We start from the raw sequence: 13,108 nt of genomic DNA, 5'->3' as shown, positions 1-13,108 counted from the left end.
CCACATCTAGTGTGACGTGAAGATGTGCATTTCCCACACAATACTTTACCTCCACATCTAGTGTGCCGTGAAGATGTGCGTTTCCTATACAATACTTTACCTCCACATCTAGCTCGAGAATGTCTGCGGTCATGTTCATCAGAGAGCCGATGTTCGGCCTGGTTCTCCCAAAGTCTCCATGCACAAATTCTTTAATGTAGCTAGGTCTCTTTAAGGAAAAGATTATGCAGTACCAACTACTTCGGCAAGTAGAAGGGAAAAATAAATAGAATCTACAAATGCTACAACATCTCTAAAGTCTGACCTGAGATATGTATGGTCCCAGCCTGGATGCCAGCGTACAACCAGACCTGTTCACGTCAAGCTTATTGCGGCCGTGCTGTGACTGACTGAGGCAAGGTGCCTTCAGCCCAGACCACCCTCCCGCTTCCGCCTTCCAAGTGAGGGACTGGAAACACTGCGCCCCACCTTCAGCCCCAGGCTCTGAATTTTTCTAATTATCTCATCTTAAAATGCCAGGATTTGAGTATACATTAAACCAGCTATAATTCCATTTTTTGTTTATTTGATTTTGAGACAGCATCTCACCGTGTGAACCTAGCCTGGAACTCACTGTATAGACCAGGCTGGCCTCAACCTCATAAAGATTTGCCTGCCTCTGCATCCTGAGTGCTGGGGGTTAAAGGCTCACGCCACCATGCCCAACCCAATGCTTTGCTTTTTAAACGTTTGTGTGTGTGTTTGTTTTCACCATTTCTATTTGCTATCTGTCCCATTTGTCAATAATGGTTAATTGGTATCTACCAATGATGTCTCCACAGGACTGCACAGAAAGTACCCTCGGTGACCGTGGAACCCTGGAATATATTAGTATTAAGGTGGAAGAGAAAATTAAAGTAGGAATTTAATCTTTTTTTTTTTCTTTTTTTTGACCAGGCTAGCCTTGAACTCACAGAGACTGGACTGTCTCTGCCTCTGGAGTGCTGGGATTAAAAGCTCACACCACCACCGCCTGTCTAAAAAGACTAATGCCTATTATTTAGGATGCAAGTGTGTCTTGTGGGTGTCTGGCGTCCTGTGTGGGTGGAGTCACAGGCCAGAAAAGGAGTGGGAGCACGCAGGGAATAGGGCGGTGTTTGTTTTGCTTTTTGTTTCTTTCTGTGCTTACACTTCTGGGTGCCCCGCCTTGAAACCACTGAGTGGTTGAGGCTGTCTTGAACATACAACAACCCAAGTGCAAGGCTTGCATTGCAGACCATCGGAGCCTGGCTAAATTCTTTTGGGAGACTGGTCTTAGCAACTCTGTTTTCTTCATATAGGTCTTTACATTCTGAAGGCAATGGTTAAATCTGGAATTTGTTGTTAAGATTAGCACTCTACAGGACTGTACTGTAGCCCTAACTCTATCTGAAAAATACACCTTTTCTCCATGTTCACTAAACAAACAAACAAACAAACAAAAGCTGCATTAGTAAAAGCACAATGGAGTAGAAAGCAGCCAATAGTCTGCACAGGAAGGGTGCAGAGAAACAGCAGCGCGGGCTAGCTCACTGCTCCCTGTCTGCTCTACTCAGACAATTAGCTAGTGACTCTTTTTCCTTAATTCATAATTTCTCTTCAATTACCAGTCCTTTTCTCTGGTTTTCTACAGAGAAAATTAGTAACAATAAAGAAAGCAGCAAACCGCAAAGCCCCAAAGAAGGCAGCTGAAAGGCCTGGGCCTTGTCCACGATGGAGGCGCCGGACATAGGGCAAGAGTCCACGCCAGAGGCGCCACACAGGGCGCAAACAGCCCTGCACTGAGCCACACGAGACCAGCAGCTTGAAGGAGCTTCGTGCATCAAGACCCGCATACTCTACAAGCTAGCTAGAGTTTTACCAGTGTTTCTGGGCTAATATATTAAGTACCTGTACACAGCTGTTTCCAAAATGTCTTAACAGGCTTGAAAAGGTATTAGTTTCTCCAAATGACACAGCATTTCTTCTTGGTATGTAAAACTAAAGGCAGGATTTGTTTTACTTTGCCTTTATAATTTGAGGTAGATTGTGAAGCCCAGTGGTAGGATATATACTTATTATGAATGAGCCCTGGGTTCAGTCCCCAATACCAAAGTGAAAATAAATTTTAACTTGTAATTTCTTTGAATTCCATATGCAATAGCCAAATGTGCTCCAGACAATAAAGATAAAACACGATGCCCACCAGAGTCTGTACAAACCACCCTAGATTCAAACCACAAGATTTGAAAGCTATTTGGAGTAGATAAGTTCTTCCTCCAGTGCAGCTGGATCAATCCAGCCTAGGGTAATCCAGAGGAGGAGGAAAGGAGTGTGTGAGGCGGAGAGGCATGTGCCTTACAACAGGACCAGGACAAGGCTTCTGGTGGCCAGCCTTGACTCCTCCCACTTGGACAGGTTTGTGTTGTACACAAAACTGGCATTCCCTTCATGCCAGTGAGAGGGCACTTAGCATTTCATGCTACTGGATCTCTCTCTTCTCCCCCTTCTCTCTCCCTCCCCCCTCCTTCTCCCTCTTCTCTCCCTCCCCCCTCCTTCTTCCTCCTCTCTCCCTCTCCCCCTCCTCTCTCCTCTGCCCTCTCCCCACCCCTCTATCATACATACCAAAACCAGGCACGGTGAGACATGCCCATTATCCCAGCACTTGGAAGGCAGAGGCAGAATCTTGAGACCGGGGACAGCTTAGGATTCACAGTGAGATGCAGTCTTGTAAAAAAAATGAATATTAAACTAAGCCTAAAATACTGACATTCTCCAATTAAAAACTCAGTTCTGACCCCAATATCACACGTCAGAATATGTTATACACAAATATCAGCTTTGACCTGTAGCTATTTAGAACTCCAAGTACCAATCTTTTCTACTTGAAACATAGTCAATACTAACACCAATATATTATTGCTTAAGTAAGCAATATGTAGAGTTTCTTTTCCTTTTTCTCACAAGGCCAGTATATGAGCTACGATCAGCATGTCAGGAAGCACTGGGCAGGCCATTTGTCTGTCTGTATTGCTGTTGTATTCCTGGGAGGCAGAAACGGAGACTATCTTAAGTGTCTATAATGAGCCTGCCCAGGCAACACCATGAGAGCTTGTCTCAACGTTACAGAAGGTAAAACACCAGTTTCCTTCAATCACCTGTCTAACCAGTTGGGCAAACACTGGAATACTTAAGAGGACCAAATAGGGTTATGAACATGTGACTTGTAAAACATGTAAGGACAGCAAATGAATCAAAAGTACTTCCTGAGTATATCATATGTTACACAATGGTAAGACATTGTAATACAACTGTAGAATGCTAAAGCTGACATTGAATTGATGGCTATTTCATGGTTTAAAACTCTGTTTTGAAGCATAAATAGGAAAATAGACATCAAACAAAGTGTTGATTCTATTTCAAAATATTGAATTAATACACTCAAGTCCTTTTCAAAATATCCCAGACCTAAGGCGGCACAGGCCTGTAATCCCAGCACTTGGAAGGTAGAGGCAGGAGGAGCAGGAGTTCACCTCCAGCCTGGAATCCATGAAATCTGGGTATGGTATATTAGAACACATTTCAAACAAACAAACAAAGGCAAGCTCCCAGATCAACTGGCCCGCGTTGTTAGGGTGGCATGGACATCTGATCCCATTCTGGTTAGGTCTCTCCAGAGGCAGAAGGATACGTTCCAGCTTGGGTCTTCAAACGCAGACGAAAATGGTGCTCATCCAGGTAGTGTGTCTCCATAGAGTGAATGGCCCGAGTTCTCACAGCCAAAGGCCTTCGGTGAAGGACCCGGAGGGGTGTCTTCTGGTCAATCTTTAAGTCCTAGAGGAGGTACGATGCAGTCAGAGTCAGCCCTGAGCACTGCCTTTGCCTCCTGAGCTCAGTGCAGGAGTCCCTGCTGTGGTTGGAGTCAGTGCGGACGGCTGATGTCAGAGCTAGCTGGGCCTCCTCAGGCTCTAACACAGGGGGCCTTCTCAAAGCCTAGTTCCAAATTACTCCTTTTCTGAATATTACTACTCCCACAGAGGGGGCTCAGAAGGGAATGATCCCGAGGGCTCTCCTGCCTTGAAACTTAATGAATCACTGGGAATTCTGGCATAGGACTTTGCTAGAAAACAACATTGTTACCTTTGTCTTTTAATGCCACAAAGAGGACTTCCAGCTGGAGAAGTGGTAGGGAAATGGTGGACCTGAGTGTCACCTGTGTGTACGGGACGTGAGCACAATTTACGAACAGTATACTATTTGGGGTTTGCTGTACACAGACTATGTGGAAAGGCGCATCAGTGTTTATCAGAATGTCTCAGGTCAGCAGGGGGCTACGCCTGCACAGTGACTCACACTCTCCCAGGATTCTTAGCTCAGACTTACAAATACCTGCATATATTTTAACAATTCAGATGCTTTTCAGTGATACAGGCTGCCTTTTCTTATAATTACATCAAATTAGAGATTCCCTTCACGTTAGACGATATAAATTAACAAACAGGGATTCGTACTATAAAAGGTCAACTACTTCAACCTTTTAAAAATAGGTTTTAGGCAAACCAGAAAAGTTGGTTCTTACGAACTCTGAATTCTGTGCGATTTCTTGCTGGAACAGCTCCTCCTGATTTGCATGACTGTGTGCAGCCACTGCTCTGCTAAGAAAGGAACATCTACATTCCCTCCAGACACTGCAGTGAGGGCAAGTTTCAACAACGAGCATACTTGAAGGGCGTGGAGATCCAGGGGGGCAGACTCAACAGCCTCCCCGCTGCGATTCTGATGCGGGCACAGTTCTTATGGTATAGGTGTCTCTAGAGGCTTGCCCTTCTCTAGCCAAAAAGACAATTATGCTCAAGACTGAACCGAGTGAGTGGTTACAATGATGGATATAGGGATGTGCAAAAAGCACAAACAGTAGGCCTTGAGTTAGCTGCCACCATCTGGCATGGTGGCACACCCTTTACCCCAGCACTCTGGAGGTACAGTCAGATGGATCTCTGTGAGTTTGAGGCCAACCTGGTCTACATTAGGATAACCAGAGCTGCATAGTAGTCCCTGTCTAAAAATAACAAATATTAATAATAAATATCTAATGAGCGCTCCTCTCCCCGCTTCTGCTACTCCCTCTCAGGAGTGACTATGAGCCAGTCCCCAGAGCCAATCCCAGCAGAGCTCATCAGCTCTCAGGCCATGTGTCCTTTCTGGTCTGCTTTTCAGACCACAAAAGGAAACCATTACACCCGCTCTTAGCACTGCTCTCCTACACAGACTTCTCCCCCGCACCCTCTTCTCACACATACACACACACACACACACACACACACAGTTTCTTCCTTAGAAGAAGGCTGCCCTTTAAAAGGAGTAGAGCAGCAGTGAACCTACAGTAGTCCTTTTCTCAGAATAGAGAACTAACTCAGCTTTATTGTTACAGCAATGGGAATTTTGTAAAACTATAAAAGTGTTGCTAGAAACCACCTAGACCTAACAGTGTACTTGGGAGTGGCCTCTGATTTCTGTACTCTATAAAACCACCTTTCTGTGTTATTTTTCTAACTAGACCTATGGTAACCCCCAAATACGCTTTGTTGTCGCAGTGCTGGGAATCACACCAGGCCTTGCCCCAGGCAGGCCGCTGCCACGGAGCTCAGGCCAGCCCTTGAACCTGTTTTTATTGGGCTAACTTTTCATTGAGCCTCGATGGCAGCCCCTAACGTACTGTTTGCAATGACAATTTTTTAAACATCATTCTACGTGATTCTTACATCTGTGATTTTTGGTGGGTTTTTGGCTTGTTTGGTTGTTTGGCCGTTGTTTTGTTTTCTTTATAGACAGGAACTGACTACAAACCAGGCTGGCCCTGAACTCAGAGATCCGTCTGCCTGTGACTCCCGAGTGCTGGCGATCAAAGATGCACATTATTACACCCAGCTGATCTGCAAGTCTCTGAAGGAATACATGATCTACTGAGTGTCTGAATCTGTCTGTGTTGTATCTCCTCATCTGAGGTTGGCTATGGCTTATCTGGGACAGTGCTTCAACAGCATGTGTATTGTCCCTGGGTTCAATCCCTAATACAGTATAAAAAAACAGGCATGGTGACACGTCCCGTAACCCAGCGCTCATGTGGACTCAGGGAAACGGGAAGTTCAACAGCATCCTTGGCCAGCCACATCCTGAGCTCAGTCTGGGCCTCATGAAAACCTCATTTAAACCTCAATAGTCTCAACTCAGACATTAATTAAAACAAAACAAAGAAACAAAAACAAAAATTCCAATGTTTTTAAAGGCCCAAGGCAGCAGGGCCAAGCAGGAGAGGTGGAGGGGTGGAACGGTTCTGTGGACAGCAGTGTGGGCTTCCCTGCGGCCCCACGCCAGCCGTGGCTTTGCTCTTGCCTCATGAGGCAGACTCAGGCAGGTTATGTGCAGATAATCTCTAAGCCAGGAAGGGAAAGCGTGCCCTGCTTCTGGTCTTGTCAGAGACTGGCTTGTTTGCTATCCAAGCACGGCTCACTCAGAGACTGGCTTGTTTGCTTGGTCTCTGCAGCCCAGGCTGGTCCTGAACTCACACCCTTGAGTCAGGAAGCCACCTGTCATGCCCACCCTCACACAGGAGTCATGTTCCTGCAGTGAGGTTGTCACAGAGGGCGCGCTGGGTCTATCAGTGCATCTTTTCCTTCCTGCAGTCACAGCCATGTTGCCTTCCATCTAAAACACTGTCCATCTCTGCTTCAGCACGCAACTCCTCCCTCCCCACTGAACTCACTGTCCGCTTTCCTGGTTTAAGGGAACAACGTGAAGTCATATATTACTTTGTCGTGGAGGTGAAGCAGCATTCACAACGATTCCTGGTCACCTTGAGTTTCTCCTTTTTCAACCATCTGTTCAGATCCTTTATCCTTTTTTTTTTTTTTTAAACCTATCGGGTACCTTACTCTGCGTGACTAATGATAAATCCTACTTTTGGAAACTTTTGCCATCTTATTTTCTCCGTAGCCATCAATGTGTGCACACGGCACATTGGGGTGTGCTGGGATCACAAGGCCCCACCCTCTAGGTGTTCTTACAGCTTCCCCTAGCATTAGGACAACACTCTTCCTATGTTACCACTTTAAATAATCTGGATCGTTTAGGTAGGTCTAGCTGGATAGCCCAGGCGGGCTCACACTTGTCATCTTCTTGCCTTGATCTTCTGAGCCACCATACCCAAGGGTAGTAAAACTCCATTATACAGATAAACTTTGTGTGTGTGTCTATATATATGTGTGTGTAAGTATACACATATATGAAACATATATATATATATACACATATATATATATACACATATATGAAACAAGTGTCACACATATTTATATATGAAACAAGTGTCATTCATTTAGGAGGTCATCTAGATTGCTACACAATACCACCCACTTACTATCAGCTAACTCTGTGCTCATTTATGCACTATCAGACCTTGCGTTGAATTTCCCTCTCCTTCCTCCCTCCCCTCCCACATCCCTCATGCACAGGAAGGACCACGGGCGCCCCACTCTGTTACTTTTCACCTCTCCTCTCAGATGGGGTCTCTCACTGACCTCGGAGCTAGGCTCAGTCAGCAAGTGTCAGTGAGCTCCTGCCTTGCCTCCCACAGCCCTGGGGTTCCAGGCACGCATGACCATGGCTGGCTTCAACACGCACAGGAGCTGAGGTCCCGCCTCAGGCTCTCACACTCGCACAGTACAAGTACTCTTAGCCACGGTGGCCACCTTGCTCGTCCTTCACGGTGCCACGCTTCCAGAATGCACGTGGCACACACAGTTTCCACATGTACTCATTCATATCTGAGTTTAGGATCAATATCTAGTAACATAGCTTGTTTTATATTTAACTTTTATAGACAGACAAATAATAGCATTACTGAGTATTTCCTATGTAGTATGTACCATTTGAAATGCTTTGTATAACTGAACTAATTTAATTTTTCTAAATTAATTTTACAGCATACAGAGATTAAGGAATTTTTCCAAAGTTACACAATTAAGAATGTGCCCAGCAGCCAGGCAGTGGTGGCGCACGCCTTTAATCCCAGCACTTGGGAGGCAGAGGCAGGCAGATTTCTGAGTTCAAGGCCAGCCTGGTCTACAGAGTTCCAGGACAGCCAGGGCTACACAGAGAAAACCCCCCCCCCCCCCCCCCCCCCGTCTCAAACCCCACCTCCACCACTCCCAAAAAAGAATGTGCCCAGGAGTCTGTCTTCAGAGTCAGCAACCCTGGCCCAAAGAGTCAGCCCAGCAGGTATCTGATCCCCGGGCCAGGCCGTGCAGACCCCAGCGCCTAAGCTCTGTGGTGCTGGGAGTGCAGCAGAAGACAACGAGCTTGTTCATAAGCAGAAGGAGAGGGAAATAAGCGGACTCCATGTCATACCTTCAGGTCATCCAGGAACCCAATGTCCTTCCTCTGGATGGCGTTATTCGTCCATATCAAGGCACTGTAGGTCTTAGTCTTTTCTTCCTCACCTTCCTTCATACGCCCTATCGCCTCTCTAAACAAGACAACAAAGGAACAACACACACAGACCTTGTCCCAAAGCTGTTTCCTTAGAACAGCCTGGCTGAAGTATAGCGTGCATGCATCCTCCGTTTAAAGGATACTTCCTATGAATTTCACTGCCTACGGAGCTGTGCATCTAGCATAGTCTAACCTATGACACACAGTTCTACTGCCCCCAGAAAGGCCCTCCAGACCCATGAGCACCTTCTTCCCACTCCTTTCCCTAAACCCAAGACCATCGGTCACTACCTGACTTTCTATCTTTACCATTTCCCTACATGTTTCCTGCCAGGCACACCACAGAGCGTGTGCTATCTGGCAACTGGATTCACTTAACAATGTTGTGGCGCAGTATGAACGGGCACTCCCTAGCTCCCTGTCACACTGCACTGGGTGGGCGTGACAGTAGGCTCCCATTACTGTGGGATCTCTTTGCCTGCTGTCAACCTCAGGCCAAAAGTATTACATTCAAAACTTTAAAATGAGGCAATCGATGCTTAACATTTTTACTGTATACTGCCATAATTGTGCTGTTTTATTATTTAGCTGATATTTTTATGCTTTACTTTTTAAATAATTTATTTTTATTTTACATGTATGTGTGTGTGCTATGCCACATGAATGCCTGGTGTCCTGTGAGGCAGAGCTGGAGTTATAGGTAGTTGTGTGTCACCAAGTGTGTGTGTGTGTGTGTGTGTGTGTGTGCTGGGAACTGAACCCAGGTCCTCTACAAGGGAAGCAAGTGCTCTCTCTGCTTCTGACTTGTGCTCATTTTTTTTTTTAGTCAACCCTTTTCATCAATTGTGTACAGGAAAAACACACTATTTATAGATTCAGTACGATCTACAGTCTCAGGTGTCCAGAACAAGTCTTGGGACTTCCAAGGATCAGAAGAGATGATTTCACATTGTGTTTTTCAATAGATAGACAAATAGCAAATAGTATCTACTACTACCTTTTATTTTTTTTTAAAAATAAGAGTATTCTATAACCCAGGCTGGCCTCATATTCACGACTTGGCTAAGGATAGCCTGAATTCCAGCCTTCCTGCCTTGACCTAGCAGTTAGTAGAATTACAGGTCTGTTACCAGTGGCTATTGTTCTGCTTTGTAAATACACTACTCTAACCATCTGCGTATGGCCTTTGATTGATACATACTTTCATTTCTATCACTGATGTGATGTCTAGAAGTGGAGCAGCTACGTCACGTGATCAGTGTATGTTTGAGCCTATGAGAGACTGTCAACGTGGCCACGCTTCCAACCCCATTAGCCACACACAAGGCAGTTCCTCTGCATCCTGGCCAGCACTTGATACTTTCATTTTTGGTGACAGCCATCCTCTTGGGTATGGCTCTGACTTGCACAACCCTTGTACAAGATGCTAGGCATTGTTTCATGTTCATGGACTACTCGTACACCCTCCTTTGAAAAAAGTCTACTTAATTAATCATTTTCCCATTTAATTGGGTTGTTAGATTTTTGTTTTCCTTAATAAACTCTGTATATAATTCCCTTACAAACATGATCTTTGGAAGCTTTTGAAAGAGTCCCTTCTGAACTCTCTAGCACATCCATCCTTACCTGGTGACAAGCTGCAAGTCACGGACTTTGATTTTGTCAGATGATTTGTTAATCTTCTGCAGTAGCAGAGAAAGAAGAACAATTACTGACTCAGTCCCGCTCAGTCAGAGCGCCGCACAAACGCAGGCCTGGTGGAGCCACGCAGCCCTTACCTGCTGTAGCGCCTTAATCTCTTCCACAGTGAAATGGACTCGATGAGGATTCAGCAGCTCCACAGCAAAGGGCCTTCCTGGCAGCACACCCCGGCAGGAGACAGAAGCGTGTTGACAAGAGTTACCATTGGGCAAATGCTGGAGGCGTGGGAAGCAGGCTGAGCTTGAGGCCTGAGAGGTCAGTGCAGTGTAGGACTGAAGTAGGCGAGAAAGAGTAGTGGGGCTTCTGGGGCTGAAGCAAGGGGGCTGCTAACCCATCCAGGCAGCACATGAAAATGGCCGCCTTTCCCAGAGGCCCTCACAGAGGCTTGTGCTAATTACAAAATGAGACTTCAATGGACACCAATTAAGTTAGACACACTGCCGGGCCTAGCACTGTCACAGAGAGCGCCGGCCAAATGCACAGAAGTGAGATCCATTCTCCCAGCCACTCTTCTCGTGACACACAACAACTGTGACCCTGTGAGAAGGGACTGCAAATGTCTGACAGCTGAAGGACGCCTCACCATCTTTCTTATAATCCACCGCGGTAAATAAGGAAAGAAATGAAAGCTGCAACAGTCATTTGTAAACACAGACAGACATTTTGAAAATTGGTCATTTTGAGATAGTCTGTTGGTTTTCTGAGACATGCTCTATCGATATAGCCGTGGCTGTCCCGCCTCTGCCCCACAAGTACACCCCATGCCCGTCCCCGGGGCTCTGTCTCCATCTCTCTCTCTCTAATCTGAGACAGGTTTTCTCTAGGTAGCCCTGACTATCCTCAAACTAGATCTGCCTGCCTCTGCCTGCCAAGTGCTGGGATTAAAAGCGCGTGCCCGAGAAGTTCTGAGGTGGAACAACTAATAAATTGCCCTCTGTAGGCACACAGTCACTACAGCTTGCCTCCGAGGAATGACTCTGTTCAGACACTGGTCAGTCTGCAGAGGACCTGCACAGTGCACAAGGCGCCCCGTCTGCAGGGTCCTGGTCTTCCCTTGGCTCTAAGTGGCTGCAGTGAGCAGGTGGGTTCTAACCAGGTGGTGTTGATGCCATCTTACCATTTCCTAATGTTCTCACGTCTACGTCTTCTCGTCCAGAGGATGAGAAATTAAAACCTGTAAGAGAGAAAAGATGAGACACAGAAGCTCTGAGATTCTTTGTCCCAACCTGTGGTGGAAATCATCCCAGCAGTCCATGGGAGGCGACCCCAGGGACTAATGACCTCTTCTCTAATCTCAATCTTATAAAGCAGTAATGGTAATAATAAATACTACTCATCATATGCCACGTGTGGGTAAATCTGCACACATCACTTAATTCTTACTCTAACTTCCTGAAGCGTCAAAGGAGTGAGCGTCAAGCTTCACAGACTTAGGCGATACCCCAGGGCTAAGCAACCCCCTGGCAGAGCAGCGTGTCTCTGGTGTCAGAGCCAGAGTCCAGCTGGCATCCATACCATCTCATGCAAAGCCAAGGCTGCGAGGAAGGTCCCACCTCCCTGGCCACTGGCTCTCTGCAAAAACCTTGTCTTTGTTTCTTTCAAGTAAACAAGCCCAACAACAAGACCAATCATGCTAAATTGAGAGAAAGGTCTGACCTTTAAATAGTAAATTAATTATATAACCAGACCCACCATGGAGCCATATTAAAACCAATGCACAATCCAAGATGGATTTATCATCACAGACGAAACACTTAAAAAATGTCAAACAGGGATGACAATGTTATAGCTCTATATAACAGAGTTATAGATACAGATCAAATAGAAGACTTCCCCACCACTGCAGCCATTACTCCAGACACTTTAACCATATGGCCACAGGTGGTCATTTTCCTTCTAAGACAGGAGAAGCAGGTAGCAAAGGCCAGAAGTCACATCAGATTAGCAAACGCAGGCCTGGTAGTAGCTAGGCTGGTGGACCCAACATTCCAATACTAGAACCAATTAACCACCGGGTCATACTGGAACCAGCAAGACAGAAGTAGAGGATGGGATCAAGGACTGAGAGGGGCTGGGAGGCATTGGGAGCCGGCTCTACAAGGACAATGACAAATGTGGGAGACCATCAGAGTCCTGACTCACAAAGACACTGCTGCAATCCCTCAGGACACCTGCTGTGGCAATGCAGCACTGGGCTTCAGAGAAACAAAGGCAGGCCAGTGGGCTCCGTCCGCATCCTCAGGCAGTTGCCACTGGTGCAAAAGTATGATGTGGCATGTAGACATAGGGCAAAAAACAAATGTAAGACCATCCCTGCACACACATTCCTGCCAGCACAGTTCCATTGTCTACCCTTTGTTCTGTTTACTGTTGTGTTACATGTCTGTGCGATGTGTTGCGGGTACAGGCATATGGCACAGTGTTCACACGGAGGTCAGGGTCTCCTTGAACCATGGGGGAGGTGGGAACCAGACTCACCATCCATCTTAGCAGCACATCCCTGAAGCCACTGAGCTACACCAACAGCTCTCTCAGACTTGAAATCTAAGAAAACAGATTGAATCCTAGATAGAACCTGGAAGCCATTTATAGGGAAAACCTCAAGACTCTGTTAAGTGTGTAATGAGGAACAGCTAGGGGAAAGTCTTTAGTACTGGAGAATACATGCTTACAATTTACTCTTTTAAACTTGCATTGTGCCTTGCCTTGCCCCTCTAATTCTACATGTTTTTAAGGCATCTCCTCAAAGGAAAGGTCAGGTCAAAAGCAAAATGAAAAGCAAGGATTATCAGGGACCATTAAGTGGTAGTCCAGCTGGGCGTGGTGGCACATGCCTGTAATCCCAGCACTCTGGGAGGCAGAGGCAGGCGGATTTCTGAGTTCAAGACCAGCCTGGTCTACAGAGTGAGTTCCAGGATAG

General features: G+C 46.2%; 1 protein-coding gene across 3 annotated transcripts in view; it reads right to left on the bottom strand.

The window, feature by feature from the left end:
* Pus10 (pseudouridine synthase 10) overlaps nucleotides 1–13,108 on the bottom strand; it is a 65,763-nt gene that overhangs the window by 5,581 nt on the left and 47,074 nt on the right. For 2 of the 3 annotated variants that reach the window (XM_052198296.1, XM_052198297.1), the window contains exons 12-18: nucleotides 12,667–12,732; nucleotides 11,306–11,362; nucleotides 10,266–10,342; nucleotides 10,114–10,169; nucleotides 8,404–8,521; nucleotides 3,689–3,831; nucleotides 101–200 (exon numbers count right to left, since the gene is read on the bottom strand). In XM_052198296.1, the coding sequence (XP_052054256.1) occupies nucleotides 101–200; nucleotides 3,689–3,831; nucleotides 8,404–8,521; nucleotides 10,114–10,169; nucleotides 10,266–10,342; nucleotides 11,306–11,362; nucleotides 12,667–12,732 (617 nt within the window). The remainder of the gene's footprint in view (nucleotides 1–100; nucleotides 201–3,688; nucleotides 3,832–8,403; nucleotides 8,522–10,113; nucleotides 10,170–10,265; nucleotides 10,343–11,305; nucleotides 11,363–12,666; nucleotides 12,733–13,108) is intronic. The other variant, XM_052198298.1, reaches the window with a different exon arrangement.

This window comes from Apodemus sylvaticus, chromosome 11 (assembly GCF_947179515.1).
Source record: "Apodemus sylvaticus chromosome 11, mApoSyl1.1, whole genome shotgun sequence".
Lineage (NCBI taxonomy): Eukaryota > Metazoa > Chordata > Mammalia > Rodentia > Muridae > Apodemus > Apodemus sylvaticus.
Note: the sequence above shows the minus strand (reverse complement) of the source record. Positions and strands in the feature narration are given on the sequence as shown.